At 42.5% G+C, this 24,045-nt stretch overlaps 1 protein-coding gene across 1 annotated transcript; it reads right to left on the bottom strand.

The window, feature by feature from the left end:
* Nucleotides 1-2,217: 2,217 nt before the first annotated feature.
* On the bottom strand, nucleotides 2,218-22,557 carry LOC5521321 (cyclin-Y-like protein 1). Its single transcript, XM_001641076.3, has 11 exons — nucleotides 22,227-22,557; nucleotides 22,041-22,094; nucleotides 14,402-14,484; nucleotides 13,791-13,891; nucleotides 13,373-13,408; nucleotides 13,090-13,144; nucleotides 12,163-12,282; nucleotides 11,648-11,762; nucleotides 9,268-9,319; nucleotides 3,694-3,856; nucleotides 2,218-3,355 (listed from the first exon to the last, which is right to left on the bottom strand). Exons 1-11 carry the CDS (start codon nucleotides 22,417-22,419, stop codon nucleotides 3,239-3,241), a joined length of 1,089 nt encoding a protein of 362 aa, XP_001641126.2. The 5' UTR covers nucleotides 22,420-22,557; the 3' UTR covers nucleotides 2,218-3,238.
* Nucleotides 22,558-24,045: the final 1,488 nt, after the last annotated feature.

Raw genomic sequence — 24,045 nt, 5'->3', positions numbered from 1 at the left:
TATCTCCATCACGAAGACCGCCATCAACCAGTCAACGATACCTTTGGCCCTAGCCGAAGCGTCTCTAGTTAAATAAAAATCTGTTATTCAAAAATAACTTGTGGGAGTCTACATGAAATGAATTCGCCTTCGACAGAATAATAGCTATTCATAAGACTTTGCATATCCAGTACCGGATCTAGGGGGAGGGCTTACGGGGCTTACTCCCCCCCCTCATTTTGGGCTGCCAGAAAGCCATATGTAACAAAAAAAAAATACCCCCTCCCCCTTTGTCACTGAGCCAACCCCCCCCCCCCCCCCCCGCTTCAGTGAAAAGCTAGATCCGCCCCTGGTATCCGCACATTTTATAAGGTTATAGCTCTCCCCCCCCCTACCCAGTCTGACCATATTCCATAGTCAAATGACCGATACCAGAGAAGGTGGTCTAACTCCACTGCGTAAATGGTAAAGATTTGCTATCATTAAGTGTACTCCAATGCTCTTGTACTTGTTTGCAATAATCTATCAACACTACATTGCCTGCTCGACATAATTGGTGCTTCTCAATGGAACGCGTGGAATTGAGAAGCGCTTTCATTTCGTTGTTTGTGCACGTTGTTATGATAGAGATGTGTCAATGACGTAATGTGCTGTATATAAGCTAGAAGTTTGTTAGATTAAGTATCTTCGCTCTAGTCAGACGACAGACTCGCCAAACTTAAACGGCTATAATTGAGTAGAATTGGCCTATACGCGCATGTCGCATACAGTTCGGGAGAATACGTTTTCCACTCAAGGTTTTTTCCGGTTGCTAGGACCGGTTTTTCAGAGTAGTGGTTTTTAGTATCGGGCGATACACTTAAAAAGTAGGCAATGGTAGATCTGAACTACGTGGCTGTTCAGGGTTGTAATTTACTTGTAATATTTAAATTCTTGAATATGTTTCTTGAATTAGGGAATTGAACTGCGTGTTTAGTTCCGATTTTTGTAAGCCCCATTAATATATTGTAATGTTAAATGCATATAATATATGTTATGGGAGGTGTATTTTAATATTGTGTTCAAATGTAAAAAGTGTTGTAATCAATAATAAACGGCTATTGTCTGTCGCTTGATCAGGCACATGCATGTGTATACTCCATATTGTAGTTGGTTGTGATATGTTCGTGCACATGAGATTAGAAATGAAAAAGGATGCTTATTTGCTCATACTGTGAATTCCTACCTTTTCTAGTTGACTATTTACCTGCGCACCTTGCGAAATATATTAATGGTATTTGCGCACAGTTTCAAATCCTTTATAGGGCACGCTTTCTCCTCACTCTTTGAGAAAGCTGTGACAAAAAAAAAGATCGACACAGAAAGCTCTGCGAATGCGCTGAAGGTTAAGACATGTTATTACCAAGCGAACGACCAAGAGAACCAGAGTTAGGCTCTAATAGCGGGATGTTGGGAATTCCCCCACTTTGCAATGATTCCTGGTAACGATGACAACCAGAAATGCAATCATCGCATATCAACAGCGAAGGAATAGTTCCCATGCATTGCAACCCCTATCACCAACGCCTTGTTATCGGGTAGTGTATCCTGGCTAGCCCAGACTTCAGATACGACCGAGCGGTAAGGCGCGACAATTTCTCGTCTGACTCTAGTTAGTTCTACTTCTCTTCGGGTGCTCTGACCTCAACAAGGGAACAAGAGGAAACCCTGTTACGCGGCCGCTATTTTCCAATTCAAACGCGTTATTCGCGGTTACTAAAAGCAGATGGAAAATCTCATTATTACATTATGGGATGGAAAGTGAAAAAAGTAACTTTTTATTTTATTAACACCGACAGTAAGTTTAACCCATTGACCCTTGGCTATTTTACTGAATTTATAGAAATTTGTATAAGAACCCGAGTTATTGTAGTAGTTATCGCATTGGTTGGATGCGGCTAGGATAGAGCTTGAACCCTAAGACATGGTTTTCTTCTATTACTGGGATACCTGTGATTTTCTTCTATTCGTAGACGTTCCGTCATTCTGGATTCTTTGACCGAAAAAAAGACCCTGGTACGAGTATGGTCTTTGGGCGAAATCTTAACTTCCCATGATCCTTTGTGCTAGTCATTACATAGCTTCTCCTTGTCCTATTCGCGGGAACTAAAGTTTTTCTCCCCGATTGACGTCAAAGACGCCCAGTGTCATACGAGGTAGATACGAAAAGGATTATTGACGCAGGACACTAGAGCAGAATAGGGTGGGTCAGTTGTAATTTGTTACCAGCATGATCAACTGCCTGAGCAAGATGAACCAGTTCATGAACCAGATCCCTGAATAAAATCCCTAAACTAGATCCCTGAATAAGATCCCAGCTGAACCTTGCCTAAGCAAGATCCTTGAACCAGAACCCTGAACCAGTTCCCTGAACTAGGTGCCTGGAAAAGATCCCTGAACCAATTCCCTGAACGAGGTCCCTGAACTAGATCCCTGAACAAGGTCCCTAAACAAGAACCCTAAACAAGATGCCCGAACTACATCCTGCTAGGTTATTCTACCAATGTCTCGCAGCCCTCCATATTTTAATGGTATTATGTTTTAAAGGCAAAAAATAGATTAAGAGGTTTTCTATTTTACAAGTGGTAATGTACTACTTGTGTTTCATGTCATATAGTTGTAATCGAGATTCCTCGGAGGACGGGGTACTCTCAAGATCTTAGTATGGGGATGATATAAAAAATACCTAAAGAAGATAACAACTTCTTTTATAATTAATTTAGTAAGAATGGAAGAATGATTTAGAAAATTTCATCCTATAAGAAGCAACATTTGAGCACTGAGTTTAGGATTAAACAGTAAATGGCAGAATCCCGCTATTTAATGCCATGAAGAGCCCAACCCCGAGAGTACCACCATAACCCCAATTGTCTCCTGTAAAGTTTATTTTAAGCTGGCCACTAAGGCTATACACTGCCTTTAGGGTACTTTGGTTGTCTTCATGATTTTTCTAGGAGGAACTTGGTGACGATCAAGACAACGACATCATCGTCTCAAATCACAGAAGCTAGTGGACTCAAGACACCTCCAAGCACTGTCTGCATCTAATGCTTGCTTTTTATCTTTGATATTTGCATCTTCAGATTCATTTGCAAGTTCTCAGCAACCTCGCAGCGAACAAGAAGATGTCACACATCTTTAGCAGATGATGACTGTGATGGTTGCTGTGGTTTGGCACGGTTATCCAGTGTCAGGCACGATTGACTTGTTTCCAAGGGTGCTAGGATATAATCGCAAAACTCCCTCTGTGGGGATTAAGATGATCCAGGCTAGCAGATCTCTTGAGCGACGAGGATGCCAGATCATCAAGTCGGGTGTCAGTTATAACTGACAAGGCCTGCGAACAAATAGAAGGGGTACAATGTTGTCCAAATGTAATAATCGTTAAGTTTCTTAATCTTGGTTAATGAATGTTTTCCCCAGTCTCTAAATTTCATGAAATTTGTTACATTTATTTTCACCCCCTTAAACTACTGTGGGCCAGTTGATCACAAAAATGATTTTTTTTAGAGGGGCAGCCACCCCCTGCCACCCCTGCCACCCCCACTGCCATTACCACCTACACTGTACAATCCTTTAAAAATACAGCAACCTCTATGCAACAGACAGCAGAGATACCGAGAAAAGTATCTGTTTGATCGCTTTATTGTTTTTTTTTTAATGGACGCAACATACCTCGAGTTTCTTGGCCCTTTCCTTGCTCAAAGGTTGAAGCGGGAACATTAGATCATTGGCATCCGCTAAACTTCTCAAGTCGAAGTAGTACTTGGCATATACACTTGATGGAACATTAATATTGAATTGCAAAAATTCTAAAAACGCCCTTTCCAATTCATTCCTAAAAAGAAAAATCTCCATGTCATAATGTTAAGAAGAAAATTCCAGAAGAATGAAACTTTACTTCAATATACACTAGACTTTCAAAAATAAAAGAAGAAATGAATGTCTTAAAATGTTTCAACTCCTAATCACAGCTCCATCATGCCTCCTGAAAAGGTGTGTGAAAACGTGTGAAAATGTCTATGTGCAAACACATCCATCGTTTACAGTACATTATGCACAAGGGAACATAGTGGCAGGGGAACTTAGCGGTAGGGGAACATAGTGGTGGGGAAGAACATAGTGGCAGGGCAACATAGTGGCAGGGGAACATAGTGGCAGAGGAACATAGTGGCAGGGCAACATAGTGGCAGGGGAACATAGTGGAAGTGGAACATAGTGATGGGGAAGAACATAGTGGCAGTGGAACATAGTGGCAGAGAAACATAGTGGCAGTGTAACATAGTGGCAGGGGAACATAGTGGAAGTGGAACATAGTGGCAGGGGAACATAGTGGTAGGGGAACATAGTGGTAGGGAAACATAGTGGCAGTGGAACATAGTGGCAGTGGAACATAGTGGCAGTGGAATATAGTGACAGGGCAACATAGTGGCAGTGGAACATAGTGGCAGGGGAACATAGTGGTGGGGAAGAACATAGTGGCAGTGGAACATAGTGGCAGTGTAACATAGTTGTAGGCAACATAGTGGCAGTGGAACATAGTGGCAGGGCAACATAGTGGTAGGGGAACATAGTGGCAGTGGAACATAGTGGCAGTGGAATATAGTGACAGGGCAACATAGTGGTAGGGGAACATAGTGGTGGGGAAGAACATAGTGGCAGTGGAACATAGTGGCAGGGGAACATAGTGGCAGTGGAACATAGTGGCAGGGCAACATAGTGGTAGGGGAACATAGTGGCAGTGGAACATAGTGGAAGTGGAACATAGTGGTGGGGGAACATAGTGGCAGTGGAACATAGTGGCAGTGGAACATAGTGGCAGGGGAACATAGTGGTAGGGCAACATAGTGGCAGGGGAACATAGTGGCAGGGCAACATAGTGGCAGTGGAACATAGTGGCAGGGCAACATAGTGGCAGTGGAACATAGTGGTAGGGGAACATAGTGGCAGGGGAACATAGTGGCAGCGGAACATAGTGGCAGTGGAACATAGTGGCAGGGCAACATAGTGGCAGTGGAACATAGTGGTAGGGGAACATGGTGGCAGTAGAACATAGTGGTAGGGGAACATAGTGGCAGCGAAACATAGTGGCAGGGGAACATAGTGGCATTGGGTTATAGTGGCAGGGGAACATAGTGGTAGGGGAACATAGTAGTGAGGAACATAGAGGCAGGGGAACATAGTGGCAGGGCAACATAGTGGCAGTGGAACATAGTTGTAGGGCAACATAGTGGCAGGGAACATAGTGGTAGGGGAACATAATGGTAGGGCAACATATTGGCAGGGCAACATAGTGGTAGGGGAACATAGTAGTGAGGAACATAGAGTCAGGGGAACATAGTGGTGGGGAACATAGTGGCAGTGGAACATAGTGGCAGGGGAACATAGTGGCAGTGGAACATAGTGGCAGGGGAACATAGTGGTAGAGGAACATATTGGCAGGGCAACATAGTGGCAGGGGAACATAGTGGCAGTGGAACATAGTGGCAGCGAAACATAGTGGCAGGGGAACATAGTGGCATTGGGTTATAGTGGCAGGGGAACATAGTGGTAGGGGAACATAGTAGTGAGGAACATAGAGGCAGGGGAACATAGTGGCAGGGCAACATAGTGGCAGTGGAACATAGTTGTAGGGCAACATAGTGGCAGGGAACATAGTGGTAGGGGAACATAATGGTAGGGCAACATATTGGCAGGGCAACATAGTGGTAGGGGAACATAGTAGTGAGGAACATAGAGTCAGGGGAACATAGTGGTGGGGAACATAGTGGCAGTGGAACATAGTGGCAGGGGAACATAGTGGCAGTGGAACATAGTGGCAGGGGAACATAGTGGTAGAGGAACATATTGGCAGGGCAACATAGTGGCAGGGGAACATAGTGGCAGTGGAACATAGTGGCAGTGGAACATAGTGGCAGGGGAACATAGTGGCAGGGGAACATAGTGGCAGTGTAACATAATGGTAGGGGAACATAGTGGCAGTGGAACATAGTGGCAGTGGAACATAGTGGCAGGGAAACATAGTGGCAGTGGAACACAGTGGCAGTGGAACATAGTGGCAGTGGAACATAGTGGCAGTGGAACATAGTGGCAGTGGAACATAGTGGTAGAGGAACATAGTGGCAGTGGAACATAGTGTTAGGGCAACATAGTCGCAGTGTAGCATAGTTGTAGGGCAACATAGTGGCAGGGAACATAGTGGTAGGGGAACATAGTGGTAGGGCAACATAGTGGCAGGGCAACATAGTGGCAGTGGAACATAGTGGCAGGGGAACATAGTGGTAGAGGAACATACTGGCAGGGCAACATAGTGGTAGGGGAACATAGTAGTGAGGAACATAGAGGCAGGGGAACATAGTGGTGGGGAACATAGTGGCAGTGGAACATAGTGGCAGTGGAACATAGTGATAGGGGAACATGGTGGCAGGGGAACATGATGGTAGGGGAACAAAGTGGCAGGGGAACATAGTGGCAGTGGAACATAGTGGCAGTGGACCATAGTGGCAGGGAAACATAGTGGCAGTGGAACATAGTGGCAGGGGAACATAGTGGCAGTGGAACATAGTGCAAGGGAACATAGTGGCAGTGTAACATAGTGGTAGGGGAACAAAGTGGCAGGGGAACATAGTGGCAGTGGAACATAGTGGTAGGGCAACATAGTGGCAGGGCAACATAGTGGCAGTGGAACATAGTGGCAGGGGAACATAGTGGTAGAGGAACATACTGGCAGGGGAACATAGTGGTAGGGGAACATAGTAGTGAGGAATATAGAGGCAGGGGAACATAGTGGCAGTGGAACATAGTGGTAGGGGAACATGGTGGCAGGGGAACATAATGGTAGAGGAACAAAGTGGCAGGGGAACATAGTGGCAGGGGAACATAGTGGCAGTGGAACATAGTGGCAGGGGAACATAGTGGTAGGGGAACATAGTAGTGAGGAATATAGAGGCAGGGGAACATAGTGGCAGTGGAACATAGTGGTAGGGAAACATGGTGGCAGGGGAACATAATGGTAGGGGAACAAAGTGGCAGGGGAACATAGTGGCAGGGGAACATAGTGGCAGTGGAACATAGTGGCAGGGGAACATAGTGGTAGGGGAACATAGTGCTAGGGGAACATAATGGTAGGGGAACAAAGTGGCAGTGGAATATAGTGGCAGTGGAACATAGTGGCAGTGGAACATAGTGGCAGGGGAACATAGTGGTAGGGGAACATAGTGGTAGGGGAACATAATGGTAGGGGAACAATGTGGCAGGGGAACATAGTGGCAGTGGAACATAGTGGTAGGGGAACATAGTGGTAGGGGAACATAGTGGCAGGGGAACTTCGTGGTAGGGGAACATGGTGGAAGTGAAACATAGTGGCAGTGGAACATAGTGGTAGGGGAACATAGTGGCAGTGGAACATAGTGGCAGTGGAACATAGTGGTGGGAAAAATAGTGGTAGGGGAACATAACCGCAGGGGAACATAGTGGTAGGGGAACATAGTGGCAGTGGATTATAGTGGCAGTGGAACATAGTGGTAGGGGAACATAGTGGCAGGGGAACATAGTGGCAATGTAACATAGTGGTAGGGGAACATAGTGGTAGGGGAACATAGTGGCAGGGGAACATAGTGGTAGGGGAACATAGTGGCAGGGGAACATAGTGGCAGGGGAACATAGTGGCAGTGTAACATAGTGGTAGGGGAACATAGTGGTAGGGGAACATAGTGGCAGGGGAACACAGTGGCAGTGGATTATAGTGGCAGGGGAACATAGTGGTAGGGGAACATAGTAGTGAGGAACATAGAGGCAGGGGAACATAGTGGTAGGGGAACATAGTGGTAGGGGAACATGGTGGCAGGGGAACATAATGGTAGGGGAACAAAGTGGCAGTGTAACATAGTGGCAGTGAAACATAGTGGCAGTGTAACATAGTGGCAGTGGAACATAGTGGCAGGGGAACATAGTAGTGAGGAACATAGAGGCAGGGGAACATAGTGGAGGGGAACATAGTGGTAGGGCAACATAGTGGCAGTGTAACATAGTTGTAGGGCAACATAGTTGTAGGGGAACATAGTAGTAGGGGAACATAGTGGTAGGGGAACATAATGGTAGGGGAACAATGTGGCAGGGGAACATAGTGGCAGTGGAACATAGTGGTAGGGGAACATAGTGGTAGGGGAACATAGTGGCAGGGGAACTTCGTGGTAGGGGAACATGGTGGCAGGGGAACATAGTGGCAGGGGAACATAGTGGCAGTGGAACATAGTGGCAGTGGAACATAGTGGTAGGGGAACATAGTGGTGGGGAACATAGTGGTAGGGGAACATAGTGGCAGGGGAACATAGTGGCAATGTAACATAGTGGCAGTGTATCATAGTGGCAGTGTATCATAGTGGCAGTGGAACATAGTGGCAGTGGAACATAGTGGCAGTGTAACATAGTGGCAGTGTAACATAGTGGCAGTGTAACATAGTGGCAGGGCAACATAGTGGTAGGGGAACATAGTGGCAGGGGAACATAGTGGTAGGGGAACATAGTGGCAGGGAAACACAGTGGCAGTGGATTATAGTGGCAGGGGAACATAGTGGTAGGGGAACATAGTAGTGAGGAACATAGAGGCAGGGGAACATAGTGGTAGGGGAACATAGTGGTAGGGGAACATGGTGGCAGGGGAACATAATGGTAGGGGAACAAAGTGGCAGTGTAACATAGTGGCAGTGGAACATAGTGGCAGTGTAACATAGTGGCAGGGAACATAGTGGTAGGGGAACATAGTGGCAGGGGAACATAGTGGCAGGGGAACATAGTGGCAGGGGAACATAGTGGCAGGGGAACATAGTGGTAGGGGAACATAGTGGCAGGGGAACATAGTGGTAGGGGAACAAAGTGGCAGGGGAACATAGTGGCAGTGGAACATAGTAGCAGGGGAACATAGTGGTAGGGGAACATAGTGGTAGGGGAACATAGTAGGAGGGGAACATAGTGGCAGTGGAACATAGTAGCAGGGGAACATAGTGGTAGGGGAACATAGTGGCAGTGGAACATAGTAGCAGGGGAACATAGTGGCAGTGGAACATAGTAGCAGGGGAACATAGTGGTAGGGGAACATAGTGGTAGGGGAACATAGTAGCAGGGGAACATAGTAGCAGGGGAACATAGTGGCAGGGCAACATAGTGGCAGTGGAAGCTTGTAAGGGCACTAGTTCCAGATACCTTTATTCCTCGCATATTAATTTTTTTTTGCACTTAAAGTAAACTTACATGTCTTCTACAGTGACATCCTTTAAAATTTGACAATAATCTACGTTCCAAACTAAAACAAAAAGCAAATTGTCAGTTATACAGTAAATCAAGACGCTAAATATTTCATTTTCTCTTTCTAAGGCTGCGTTCATAATGTATGGAAGAGGGGGGGGCAGGTGAAATTTGGGGGGAATATTTTCAACAGTGAAAGGGGGGATTTCAATTTTTGTATTGCAGTGACGGGGGGATTTCAATTTTTTTTATAACTTGTTTTACACAATGTACAAAACAGCAATCATGAAACTCAAGACATTTTATTCATCAATCATTGTTTTGAATATGTAATACTGTATTTTGTGTAGCTTTCATTGCCATTTGTCTTAATGGCTTACAGTATTAAATAACAAAATCTGCATGGTTATTTGATCTAGTTGATCTAGTTATCTGTCTGTTAATTATTCCATGCTTTTGGATGACCATCAGTATTCAACATAAATAAAAAAAAACATTATAACGGTAGTATTTTAATTATTTTAAACACTTCAATATGGCTTATCATTTCAAACTTCGAAGTTCGATTTCGGGATGCCTAAATGGCCCGTATGTGGAAATCTGACTATTGAATTAGGGTACATCGATCAAGAAATGACAGCCACATGAACGAGACAGAAAGAACCAATTCTGCGATTGGCGATGCATTGGCAGACGGGGGAACTATACAGTGGGACAAGCACAAGTTATTTGATGGTTTGACAGAAGAAGAGTTAGCAAACTTGACTTTAAATCAGTTTGAGCAACATCAACAAGAAATCATGAGAAGAAATGCTTTAGATGTGACAGAAGAGGTTGTTCATCGGATTGACGGCACACCGGCACTTGGAGAATTTATAGATGCTCGTAAATCACCTCTAGAAGACGATCAGTTATTTTTTAATAAAGAGTACATACAGAACAGAGGCATCGATACTCCTGGTGCTGCCTATTTTCAGAAAGTGTGTGACTTTTATGATAGTCATTATAATAGAGGAGAACTGTACATGGAGAACGTAAAGGATTCCTGTTGTACCAAGACAGGGCATCAATGCCAGTTTTGTCAAAAAAATCCTTGGACAAGCTCTGAGAAGTTCATAGGGATTCCTGCTCCATATCCAGATACTGCAAAACTACCAAAGTTCAAATACAAGGACGTTTTGAAACACCGCTGTATGAAGATGGAGTCAGCAAAATTTTCCGTGCCGTAGATGACTTTCTCCCAAGAGCCCAACTGAAGAAAGACTTTTCTGCTGGCCAAATTCGTTTAGAAGATCCGAATAGCATCAAAAAAATTTCCAATACATATATAGTCGAAGAAGACCATATTAGATCCTATTTGAATCATCTTTTGTGTCTTCAAAGGGCCAAAGATATCCACACAAATAAGAGAAAAAGAGATAAAGCCGAAGTAAAGAATAAAGCATACAAAGATTATGACTGGATACAGTTATCTTCATCCCATAAAACTTTAAGGAAACTAACTGTCAAAGAACTTGAAAAATATTTAACCTTCCATAATTTATCATTAAAAGTAACAAGGATAATAAAAGTTACAAAGTTACAAGGATAATGGCGCATATCAGCGTTTCAACCAACAGCTCTAACATTACCATGCAATCACAGTATAACAGTGTTTCTTATAAGGATCAACAACAAGAAAAGATGGGAGATAGTGAAGATGATGATAAAGACAGTGAATTTGAGGATAGTGAGGACGAAATACTTGCTGTTTTTGGAAATGAAACAGAAGATGAAGACGAAGATGAAGAAAGCGAAGACGAGTCTGATGAGATGAATGTGCCTCAGATATACCAAGGATCCACAGCAACCTCTAGATCTGGCAGGCAATGTAGACCTAGTACTATGTATCAAGACTGCCTTGCATAGGTAAATCAGTATTCAACAAACCAATGTTGTCACATTCTTAATTTTTATGGAGAATCATGGGTAGTTGGGGGGAGTGGAAATTTTTTTCATATTTCTTGGGGGGGTGTCAATTTTTTCTTAAATTATGGACAGGGTACTGAAAATTTTTTAGGCAATTAAAAATTACACCTGCCCCCCCTCTTTCATACATTATGAATGCAGCCTAAATATAGGTTTATGCATGCAATAGGAAATAGTAGATAAAAGAGGTGCTTAGTACAAGGGGAACTCTTATCTCATGTGATCTACTATATGCAATTATTAAGGCTGCATCTTTACCTAACAATGGATTTGACTATACAAACATTTGCCTGTGTAGAAAGGAAATCCTTGTATTTGTTTTGAAGCCAGGCATTGATGCCCTGCTAGCTACAGATATGCTAGCACCAAGCATTTCTGAATATCATAAATCATGGCAGGATACACAAGATAAACATACCTGCTTGGTCATCCCAGACCTTGGATGAAAGTAGTATAGCTCCTAACAGAATCCTCTTCCAGTTTCCTGGATACACATCTATCTCTGCATATGTCAATAATCTCTCCAAGTAAACCTGTTGTAATGAGAATTATCATATATGTTGTAAGATTGTTATGAACCCAGAGACTGTTGGGTTTAACATAGCCAAGGTTTTACACACTCATTGTATAATCATAGACTAAGCAAAGAAAAAGCAAATCACTCAACACTGATATTGTTATAAACAGATGTTTTGCCAAGTATAGAAGTGAATCCATACCAGCCAGGCAGTGAAACCCAATGGTGTTTTAAATGTCAGCAGCATGTAAGTTTACTAACTAGAATAATATTGTTCTCTTTCTTCAACTTTATAAAACCCAGTCATAAACCACCGAGCACCTAACAGTGGACCTGGCTGCGGCAAATGTCTATCATCCTATGCCAGGAAAGTATAAGCAAAATATTTAAAAAAGTGTAAAATGTATCCATCTTACCAAAGTTATAATTGCACACTCTGCTGTAAGTTGGGCAGCGTGAAACAGAGTCTTGATAAATTTGTAGATATGTCTTTGCTCTGGATCTATTTTATCGTAGTTATTAGGCACGGGGTCATTCTTATGAGAAGAAAAAAAGATCCATGTTAGTGTTATGTCCAGAGGAGAGAGGGGTCCACAAAATATTGTAAACAGGGACAGAGATAGCTTTTTGTTAAAGGTAATGGGGGGGGGGGGGGGTTGACCTCCAGTTTTTTTCCATTACTTTGAGCCCTCATATCAATGACAGCATGCACTGACATGACACAAATCATAAAAAGTAGTCCATAATTGAGTATTTTGATTCTCCTTGCATGCTACTTTTATATGCATATTGAAGAAGGAATAGTCAAAAGGATGATGATGCTGAAAACTGTCAAATCCGCTTTTGTAAGGAGGGTCGTGCAACATGTTGGGAAAAATTTTGAAAGACTAAGGTGTTGTAAATCACTATTTTCCCGCAAATTTGTTATTTTGGAATGTCTCACCCTTTTCTTCTCTAACTCAACAATCAGTGCATTTTCCAGTAATTTTGAAATTTGTATCTAATTGTCTATTTATGATATCAGTTTGATATCAGTACAAAAGTATAAGCTAAATATTAAAATTAACAGATTGTCAAGTGAAACAGGCACAATAATATTGGTATATTATACCTTAGGGTGGGTGCAGGGGGGGGGGGTGGAGGGTCATGTTTACCATAGATTTAGGGTCAGACTTTATGTTAATTAAAACAATGCTATTGAAAAAGGAGTTTAAAATCACTGCCAAATTCTATACATTTTTCCAAGGTGTCTTCTGCCTTCCCCCAGCAAAATCTGACTACTGTAGCTTTAATATTTATGAGTATTGTTAGTCGGGCATCATTTAAAATGGATGAAAACCTACCATAAGCGGATGCAGTTTTTCATCAAATATGTCAACTGTCCGGACTTCTGGATCCCTGCATCAACAAAATCAGTATTAAGTATATTTTCTGATATCACAGAAAATATCTGCCCATCAATATGAAATATGAGAAACTTAAAAGACTTCTGAATACTCTTGGCTGAGATGCTTTGCACTCCAAATTTTATAACCATATTTGTCCCAATAAGGACAGTGTTATCAATAAAATACTGATGATGGTTGGTCTTTTTTTCAACAAACACACATTCACTAACCTACTCACCTATTCTTTATATGGTAATATACAGCTAAAGATACACTGTTGGGAAAGAAGAACTATGAGTAAGAGTCCATAAAGAGGGCAGAAAAAACTAAAAAACATTCAGCAAAAACACTCAATGTGAGGATAAAGCAGTTATCATTTCATGTCCTGCTCCTTATCTATTGCAGTTCAAGACATTCAATTTTCTACCAATCAGAGAGCGAGTCACGGACATGGAAAAATCTACAAGAATACCATTTTGCGCGGGAATTTTATCGTATAGCTATACCACTTTTCTATGACTATGGAGCTCCTCAGGGGCTCTGCTACAAACTAAAAGACAATTGTTTCTGATAAGTGTTAATGAAAATAGAGAATAGAGAAAGTAAACCTGTGTTTGAACTGCTGTTAATAACACTTTTAAATAAGTTGTAATTACCATTTAATGGTAGACTTCAAATTAGGCTGTGACACAGTGCTGTCATCAATAAATATTGTAGAGCAGGAGTTACATTTCTTTAGCCCCTTGCCAGGTATAATCTAGTGAGAAAACATTGGGTTTAATCAATGATAGATACAATAAACAGCCCCACTTTATGACAGATGTTCAATGCTGCTAAAACTAACTGTTGCCACTCGTTTAAAATATGTTACACTGGAAGAAGGTTACACTTTGACAACTTTAGGAAGTCAGCAATAAAGGATGCAAGAATTGTACTATCTTATTGGGAAACCCTTCGTAGCAATTAGCCAAGTAGCATGGTACACAATACATTGAGCATTAGAACAAGACAGAAACCTAATTATGTAGTTTAAGTCAAAGCCCTGCTGGTGGCCATTCTATAAATTGGAAAAGTATGTTATACCTTTGGGAAACAGAGTAGTTGTGCTAACGATAAGAGCGTTGAACACAACAAGTTCCCTTGTCATGCAAGTGACCACATCCCACGACAATATGTAATATGACACTGGAAAACCCTTTTCACTTTGTAGTCTCCCTTTTCTGAATTATACCATGACTCAAGACATAATAGATTAATTGTCACTCACATCCGCTTTGTTACCATTCCGTCTCTGTGAGTCACCAATCATTGATACAGTCCTTCGATCAGCAAGCCCCCGACTGCCATTACCTTTAAATGTAGTTACAAAAATTACTAAATGAGCAAAATAAAGTTTCCTCTTTCAAATATTGTAATAACATGTCAAACATTTTGGGAACATTTTAAGTTGAATTATAGTGGGAGTCAGTGCATTAATAACAAGGAAATTCCCAGAGGTGGCGTAAAAGTAACTGTATGCATACTGCAAGGTGAACAAGCTAGAAAACAGCTCCAGTGTTGTTTAGTGATCTTGGTGACTGAAATCAGTGGGTAGCCAGAAATAATTGTCATGACATTTTGGCGTAAGATGACATAAGTTAAGGTGTGGTTTTTCCCACCTTTTCCCAAAAAAGTGCTACAAATTGTGTAAGGATGCTCAATTAGCTATTAGGCAGGGAAAAGTGTATATTATTGTCAAAGTAAAATGTGTTGACCTCCTTTCATATACTTCTTTCAAGAGATCCCTACTATTTCCAGAGCTTAACAACAATAACTTCTGATTAAAAGACAAATGAGTGAGGCATATTGGTCTACTGTATTTAGTTTCTTGAGAATATTATTATTATCATATTAATTATACCTTGGAGTCTTATTAAATTTTGGAGAATTTTTGTTGTTTTGTGAGCTTTTTTTTTTTGTTAAATACTGTATTTTGGCAATATTCAAACTGACCTGTTTGCACAGCATTAATCTTAGCAAAGAAGAGATTTCTGCAACAATTATAGTCGATAGTCACCTCATTTTCAATCGAGATATGCATCAGTAACGTTTTTAGATGTTGGATGGGTGCAGGAAACATCAAAAAGGAGTGTTTTTCTAGCCACACCTTCTTGTAAATGTCATGCAGATATGTCTAAGGGGTAGAAGGGGTAGTAGAAGGGCCTATAGAGACTGGCTTAACTAAGATTGGCAAAAATTGGAGGTTATGTGGAGAGGTATTTGGCAGCAATTAAACCAACTCCTAAATCAAAGGCTCTGTGAGCAAACTCGTAAATGAAAATTTATTTTTCTTGCTATTTTCTTGTGTGCATAAAGAATTTACAGGGTACTGAACAAAGCATGAACACATCCAAGATGCAGAGAGTACATAAACATTTCATTATATCTGTTTTCTTTTCGATGTCATGACAGATGAAGAACAGTATAATTAACTATTATCATTATAAAAAGAAATAAATAAAAAACTGAAAAAACAGCGCTACTACTGGGAATCGAACCCGGGTCATTGTGGTTGGAGACAAGCGTCCACAACGCTATACTAACGCTGCATTGCTGAGTCGTCTTGTAACTAAAATTTTTTTATACTATTGGTATCGTACCGTTCGAAAAGTTTTTGCTAGCATGTCAAATTTTAGCATATTTTTTCCGGAAACAAAATAAAATACCCGCAATAATTGATCACGCTAGTGTCACACAATGTGTTTTATGCATGTTAACATTCTAGAAAGGCGCAAAATCATTATTTGATGAATAAGCGAGGGCCATGTGTTTGTAAGAGATTTGTTTGATATTTAGTTTAGCTGATTGGGAAGAATTGTGAAAAATTAATTTGTGGAAATGTTGTGGTTTGAAATGCTTCTTGGTTTGAAATTGTTAAAACCAGTTTGAAAAAAATTCAAACCAAGAAGCATTTCAAACCACAACAAATGTGGCATGGTTTGAATTTTTTTCAAACTGGTTTTAACAATTTCAAACCAAGAAGCATTTCAAACCACAACATAAATCTATCCTCTTTGTTCTTCTTACAGAGGCTTTTTTTATTACCCTGCAAACAGAGACCCTGCTAACAGAGGCTTTTCCCTTGTGTTTCTTGGACTTAATAGTCACAGTTTTGGCTAGTCTTTCAGCACAAACTCAAATAAAAAACGCGAAAACCCAGAGACGCGAATCGGCAAGTACTAAAACAAAAAGAATTAAAAGCTTTGCTAGCATTTTACTTGTTGTATTATGTATGATTGCGTGACATTTTATGACGCCACGGTTTAGAGATAATAAAGTCACTTAGCACTTGACCGTCGTACAATATGGTGGCAGCCCTGCTAAAAATCAGTTTTTAGCAGCCTAATATCCAAGTGAACAATTCAGCGTTTTATATGGGACATTCCGTTGGAAAAACCGAAGAAAAACAGGGAAAAAACTGTGGGAGACACGATCCGTTCGACACTCTGCACAAAAACTTAACCTTAGCGAGTATAGTTCAAGTCAAGGGACAACATACCGCCGACTTCAATTCACCGAGCTGGAAAGAAACACAAGAACCACAGACAGCTACCACACACTGGGAAGTACAATCTACGTCGACTTAACAGCTGAGTTGATTTATTTAAAGAGTATTTTCCGTAAATAAGCTTACAAAGACAAGCTTACAGTTGTCAGAAATAAACTGCGACAAGCCGTCAGATTCATCATAAATTCCAATGCTAGAAGCGAGGAATTCCACCCCAAAACAACAATGGCTACATATCAGATCCTAGCCCCACCCCCAATGTCGTTACAGGGAGACGTAGTGGAGAACTGGCGGGACTTCGAATCCTCATGGGACTATTATACCATTGCTACTGATTTAAGGTCGAAATTGACATCCCCTCCAGGCAAGGAAATAGTAGCCGCAACACTTTGCACGGTAATGGGCCCTGAAAGCAAGAAGAAAATGAACTCATTACCCACCCTGACCAACGCCGACAAGAAAGACCAGAAGAGGATTATAGAAGAGCTTAGAAAATACTTTGTACCCCAACACAACGTGCTGTATGAACGGTTTGTTTTCAACTCTGCAACACAGAAGCCCTCCGAGTCCGTCGACGAATATGTCGTCCGCCTGCATCATCTAGCCAACTCTTGTGAGTTCGGAGGACTCTCTCATCCGAATCAGATAGTCATAGTAATAGTACTACCGATGAGAGTGGACGTGAACGCCTTTTGAGGGAACGGCCGGTGCCAAGCCTAGATAAAGTGGTGGAAAGCCTTTGAGCTGCCAAGATCTCAAGAACTCACCGACAAGTGATCAGCGGGAAACCATACTCGAGCCAGGCAGAAACCATTCACCATACAGATAAGAGGCAGCCGAACAGAAGAACAACCAAAGAAAGGGCCGGGGTAACAACGGTAACAACGGTGGACAACAAAAAACAAACGGGGACAAAAGAAGGCAAACCCAAGACCGTAGACCACCAAACCAGGGAAGCCATAACTCCTCCACCTCCTGTCACTGGTGTGGAAAAAAGGCAGACCATGTCAAGAAAGTTTGTCCTGCTAAAGACACAAAGTGCCGTAACTGCGGCAAAACAGGCCGCTACGCTGTAGTATGTCGGTCAGACAAACAAGTGCATGAAAGAAAATAGAGAAGAGGAAGGAAGCTACGAGGAAGATTACTATTTAGACAACTGCTACTTCATGGGCGAAGTGAGCACCACCAACAATGACTTCTGGTCAGCGGAAGTGCTCATAAACCGCAACCCCTGTACCTTGAAACTTGATAGTGGGTCAAAGGTGACAGTGGTTGGCCACAAGGCACTGTGGTTGGAAAACAGGCGACTGGACAAGGTGACAAGCATGTTCAGAGGCCCCGCTGGAGTGAACTTGTCCCACTTGATAAAAGGACAGATCACAGACGCCTTATTTGCAGTCGGAGGGAGGACACACAGCGAAAATGTTTACGTCATGAAGAACCAATCCAAGAATCTACTTTCCAAGTCAGCAATCCAGGCACTCCAGCTGTTAATACCGTCAGCAGCAGTGCACATGTGGAGACCGCCCCGAATTTCAAGGCAGAGTTCCCCGAGTTATTCAAAGGGCTGGGCCTCATGAAGGATAAGTACACAATACATCTGAAACCAGATGCAGTATCAGTTTGTCTATACACACCCCGACGTGTACCGCACCCACTTCTCCCTCAGGTCAAAGAGAAGCTACTGGCCATGGTTCGTCAAAAGGTAATCTCACCAGTAAGTGAGCCCACAGACTGGTGCTCAGGCATGGTGACCACTCTGCGTTGACCTGACACCGCTAAACAAGGCAGTAAAACGAGAGATCCACCCTATGGCAAGTGTCAACGAGAACTTGGCAAAGCTTAAGGACAGCAAAGACAGCCAACTCTGGATTTTGGCAAATACCTCAAGAAGTCCCGGTTGCTCACCACCTTTGACACACCATTTGGCAGGTACTGCTTCAACCGCCTGCCATTTGGAATCAGCTGAGCCCCTGAGATATTTCAACGTACCATGTGTCGAATCCTAGAGGGCCTCGATGGCACAGTTTGTCACATGGATGACATCCTCATACATGAGCCGAAACAGGAGCTTCACGACAGCCGTGTCTGAAAAGTGTTACAGCGGCTCAAGGATGCTGGAGTCACATTGAACGAGAAATGTGAGTTCTCTAAACAGCGCATGAAGTTCCTCCGGCATGTAATCTAGGAGGATGGGGTAGAAGCAGACCCGGAGAAAACCAAAGCAATCCAAGATTTTCCCCGACCTACCACTGTGACAGAGCTCCAGCGTTTCAATGGTGTGATCAACCAGCTGGCCAAGTTTATACCCGACCTAGCAACCATCAATGAGCACCTAGGCCAGCTACTTAAGAAAGAGCAGCAGTTCCTTTGGGATCAGCCTCAGGAAAGGGCCTTTCAGGCGATCAAGACGAAACTGACCTCTACAGATGTGCTGGCACACTACGATTCAAACAAACAAAGCATCGTCGCTGCCGATGCATGCCAGGATGGACTTGGAGCAGTCTTACTGCAAAGTGACAGCAGCGGTAACCTGCGCCCAATCGCCTTCGCTTCACGCTCTCTAAACGACACGGAGAAGCGATACGCAGTCATTGAGAAGGAGGCGCTGGACATGGCGCCACGTGGGCATGTGAAAAGTTCTCAGACTACATCCTTGGGACACCATTCACCCTAGAAACGGACCACTACTCACTGGTACCCCTTCTCCCCAGCACAGACCTCTCTAAGCTGCCCCCGAGGGTTTTGAGGTTCCGCCTCCAAATGGCCAGGTATTCACCAGAGGTCACCTACGTGCAAGGAGTGCACCAAAACACAGCGGATGCCCTGTCTCGTGCACCCACAAGCAGTCCCACTCCCCAGGACTTAAAACAAATCGAGGAATTAGAAGAACACAGCGAATCAGTCCTAGAGTCCCTACCTGCAACGGAACGGTGCCTCAAAGACATCCAGGAAGCCCAGGACGCTATATGCAAGCAGGTGAAGACCTACTGCTTAGAGGGATGGCCTCCCATTATGCCATGCCTACCACTCCTAAAGCCATACTGGGAGAAGAAGCAACACTTGACGGTCAACCGAGGAATCCTGATGTATGATCACAGGCTAGTTATCCCCTCAAGCATGCAACTAGAGATGCTGGAGACCATTCATGAAGGCCATCTTGGCATTACCAAGTGCCAAGGGCGCGCGAGCTCCTCAGTGTGGTGGCCGCTCATAACCAAGCAGATAGAAGCAATGGTCAACAGATGCCAAACTTGCGCCAAACACAGACCAGAGCGAAGAGAACCCCTTATGGCGCTGTCTTTCCCAAACCTACCATGGAGCCGGGTCGGTACAGACCTCTTTAAACTAGAACAGACCGACTACCTTATCGTTGTCGACTACGCAAGCCGATGGTTTGAAATCCGAAAGCTAAGATCAACTACCTCAGCTGCAGTCACGCGCCACATGTGCGAGATCTTTGCTCTTCACGGAATACCGGACACAGTCGTCTCGGATAACGGACCCCAGTATGTTAGCCAGGAATTTACCAACTTTGCCAAGGACATGGGGTTCACCCACATCACCTCCTCTTCACACTACCCACAAGCAAATGGTGAGGTCAAGAGAGCTGTTCAGACCGCCAAGAACATCCTGCGGAAGAACACAAACCGACATCTTGGTCTCCTAGCATACAGTTCTGCCCCCCTGGCAAATGGCCTAACCCCTAGTGAGATTCTGATGGGGCGAAAACTGTGTAACAAATTGCCATCAGTCCCCGAGAACCTAAGACCACGAAAGATCGACCAAGAGCAGCTGCTTAAGAGAGAACAAGAATATCGAGAGCACTACTCCAGTAACTACAACTCTCGCCACAGGGCTGTGGAACTCCCAACACTCCACCAAGGAGACAAGGTGTTCATAAGGGACCAGCAAAGGTACGGAGAGATAGAGAAGAAACTTGCAAGCCCGAGATCCTACCAACTGGTAACAGAAAATGGCTCAGGGATCAGAAGGAACAAAAGAGCGTTAGTCCATGAACCAGTGGCGACGTCTGGAGAGTCCAGCTCCCTACCGAGCCCTTCCAACCGACCACCAGTATGCGAAGGGGGAGAAGGATCGCCAGGACCTGCTGTGTCTCCCTCCCCTAGCCCATCTATGGCAGTAGTTAGAAGGTCGGGCAGACTTTTAAAGCCCACTAATAATCCAGACATGATTTATTATTAGTTGGACGTTCAGAAGTGCAAATTAGCATTTAGACAGTTCCAATTCAAGTTTGTTAGTTATAAGTTTATGGACATGATCTTGCGTAAACTGAAAGGGGGATGTTGTATTATGTATGATTTCGTGACATTGTATGACGTCACGATTTAGAGATAATAAAGTCACTTAGCACTTGACCGTCGTACAATACTTGTTTTGCTTGCAAACTAACAGCTTGAATTGGACTGAAACGTAAAAGGCCGATTGACTTTTCTGAATGAAATATATACTTTACGGTCATACTAACAGAAGACCGTAGTGGTTTCAGGTCGATAACATAGCTCTTTTACAGTACTAGGCTTTAACCGGAAGTTGAACACCGGAAGTATATATATGATCTAAGGACTGCTGTGTTGCTTAAGCACAGAAAGACCACAAAAAGTTTACGGATTATCGATCTGACGATCGAGTGACACAGAAGTCCCTCTGCTTTGCAAGCATTCACAAGTTAAAAATAAAGACACAGTAATCAAAAGGGAGGTAAACATAGGTATAAAACATTAAATGATGGCATTGCTCAATCATCAAATTAACTTATGGAGTGACAGAACTATAATGCAAACATGAATCGATGTAAAGTATTTTTGTACTAAATACTTAGACTGAAAGTATATTTGTACTAATACTTGGACTTAATACAGTGGTGCAACATTAACAATAAATTCAGAAGAATATCTAAGAGACAGTGTTATGCCAAATGCAAATACCAGTGAAAGGAAACAGCAATGTGTTAAAAAATTAATTAAACGCTAGGGAAAGGGAAAGAAATACGATATTGTATGTTGCATGGATACAATAGATATTGTACTACTTTTATTTTCTTTAATTTACCACATGCATGAATTAATATGCAAAGCCTTAGTCGATGTGTTAATGCATGACTTCAAACAGTAGATTGTTGGTTGCCTCGTATATTTCTATTTTTTTCTATAATGGAATGTTGTATGGAAATGCCATGACTTAAATTATAAAAAATTACTGAAACAAATCAAATCAACAGTAGCATCCGATCTGTCCTAGATCGTGCATGATTCATATACACATTGACCATCACACAATATTTCAAAAGAGCTATAATGATATTGTAAAGAAAGTGACAAATGCCACAAAAGCTTACCTGGATTCGAAATAGAACGCTGTATGAACAACGTGCCAGGGTGATTCGAGAGATCTGGGAAAAGAACGAATGATCAGATCCATGCCTCAAAGTGTAATCTACGACAAATCGATGAAAGTAATTTCGCTATGGCTGCAAAGACCAACACAAAATAAGGCCATTCCGAAGCTCAAAATGCAAACCTACCTTCCCTTTCACTTATATGTGGTAGTTCGAGGGTATCCAGTTTGTCTGTTCCACTGCCATACGGTTCATTTCTCTCTAAAGGCCCTCGAGGTGAAGGCAAAATACAGCAATGAATATTACCCATTCTATGGCCAAACTTCACAGTTTCTGCGGCGAAATATCCGTGCACCGGCACATGCAGAGGATCGTACATCCAACCATGATTTACATGACAAGGAATTAAGGCTTTATGAATACTTAGAATCTCTTGAAAACCGGGTCAAGTCACTAGATAGATCGCTGAAGAATTCCCACCATAGAACGAACAACAAACAGGCGACAGGTTAGACTGGCACGCGATTGGCTGATAAGGTAGGATTGACGTCACAGGCAAAGCAAAAGAATATCCATGGGGTATGTCATACATATCCCACCCGTTTTCGTCCTCCTTGAATTTCGATTATTTCTAGGCCCATTTGACTATATACCCATCAGTTTAAACATGTTTGGATTGTTTTCACTTGCTATACTGTAAGCGCAAGCAAAATTATTACCCTGGCGGTGAAAATGGTGTCCAGTACGCATGATTGACGTCTCCCTATTATATGCCCTGGGAATTAACTTATTGTAGTCTTTTAGCTCTTGAAGACCTTGATAACGGAAATGAAGACCAAAAGCTGGCCACGTTTATTTAGTAGATAATATATACAGTATTACCATAGAATACGCTCGCGGTGGCTGGGAGTTGGTATGCTAAGTTCGTTCCGGTTGGATTTGTTAATTAAGATTTTTTTTTATATTGGGATGAGCGAACTTTGTATTACCAAATCAATGGTTCGTGCAGTACTGGCCTGATTTCTCTGGATGCCACAACACCAGCCCGTACCCTCCGGGAGGAAATTCCACTTCCGCTTCGCAATAGACGTGCTATTTGTAGAGAAAACTATAAAGCATAATTGAATTTAAAAAAAGGCATTCTAGATCATTCTGGTAAATCTAAAAGTCAAACATTTTTGTAGCTAGATCCGATGTAAAAGTCCCGTGGAGATACTGCAATGGTATAAAAGAGTCCCTTTTTGTTCTTTAGGGGTTGGTCGGATTTTTATCAGAAAACTCCCCCCCCCCCTTACCTTTCGGAAAAATTAAGTCCACTTTTTCGGATTCGCACCCCCAAAAATATCCTGGGTACGGGCCTGCAACAAAAGGCTATATAAATTCAAGAAAAATAATTTTCAATTACAGGGGTCACGTATATTGCTTTGTCGTTATGATTTCGGTTCCGAAATGATTTTGTTCCGAGGTGAAATTGGGCAGCGCATTGGTCACGCCTCGCGATAATAAAATACTAATACGATGTAATACAGTATTGTATTGCCATTGTATTAAAATATTTAGGTCTTTAGGTTCCCGGACAAGACTATTTTATTGTCGATATTGTTTGGCGGATTATAATGGATTTAATCAGGCAGATAGCATTCTTACGTGGTTTTACATTAAAAAACGTACACATGTCTGTTGAGTAAAGTAAAAAGGCGGAAAAAAATATCCCTAGGATCTGTCTGCGGTATACAAGGCGCGTGTCTGAGACCCTGGAAAGATTTTGAAGCAAAAAAAAATTCAGGTATTGTTACATTTTTTTTACGCGCGCGCGAAATTTTTGTCGTTGTTTTGGGTGTAGGAAACAAATATTATGAAACTCTTCGCCGTTTCGGACTATTTTTAACTAATTTTAAAACGATCAAAATTTATTTACGGCACTTTTTTTTATTTACGGAGTTCTGCATTTGACGTACTCTAGCGGGAATGACGACTTGGATCACCTTCTTTATCACAGTTATCA

The sequence above is a fragment of the Nematostella vectensis genome, chromosome 2 (genome assembly GCF_932526225.1).
Source record: "Nematostella vectensis chromosome 2, jaNemVect1.1, whole genome shotgun sequence".
NCBI classification, from domain to species: Eukaryota; Metazoa; Cnidaria; class Anthozoa; order Actiniaria; family Edwardsiidae; genus Nematostella; species Nematostella vectensis.
This window is presented reverse-complemented; position numbering and strand designations above follow the sequence as displayed.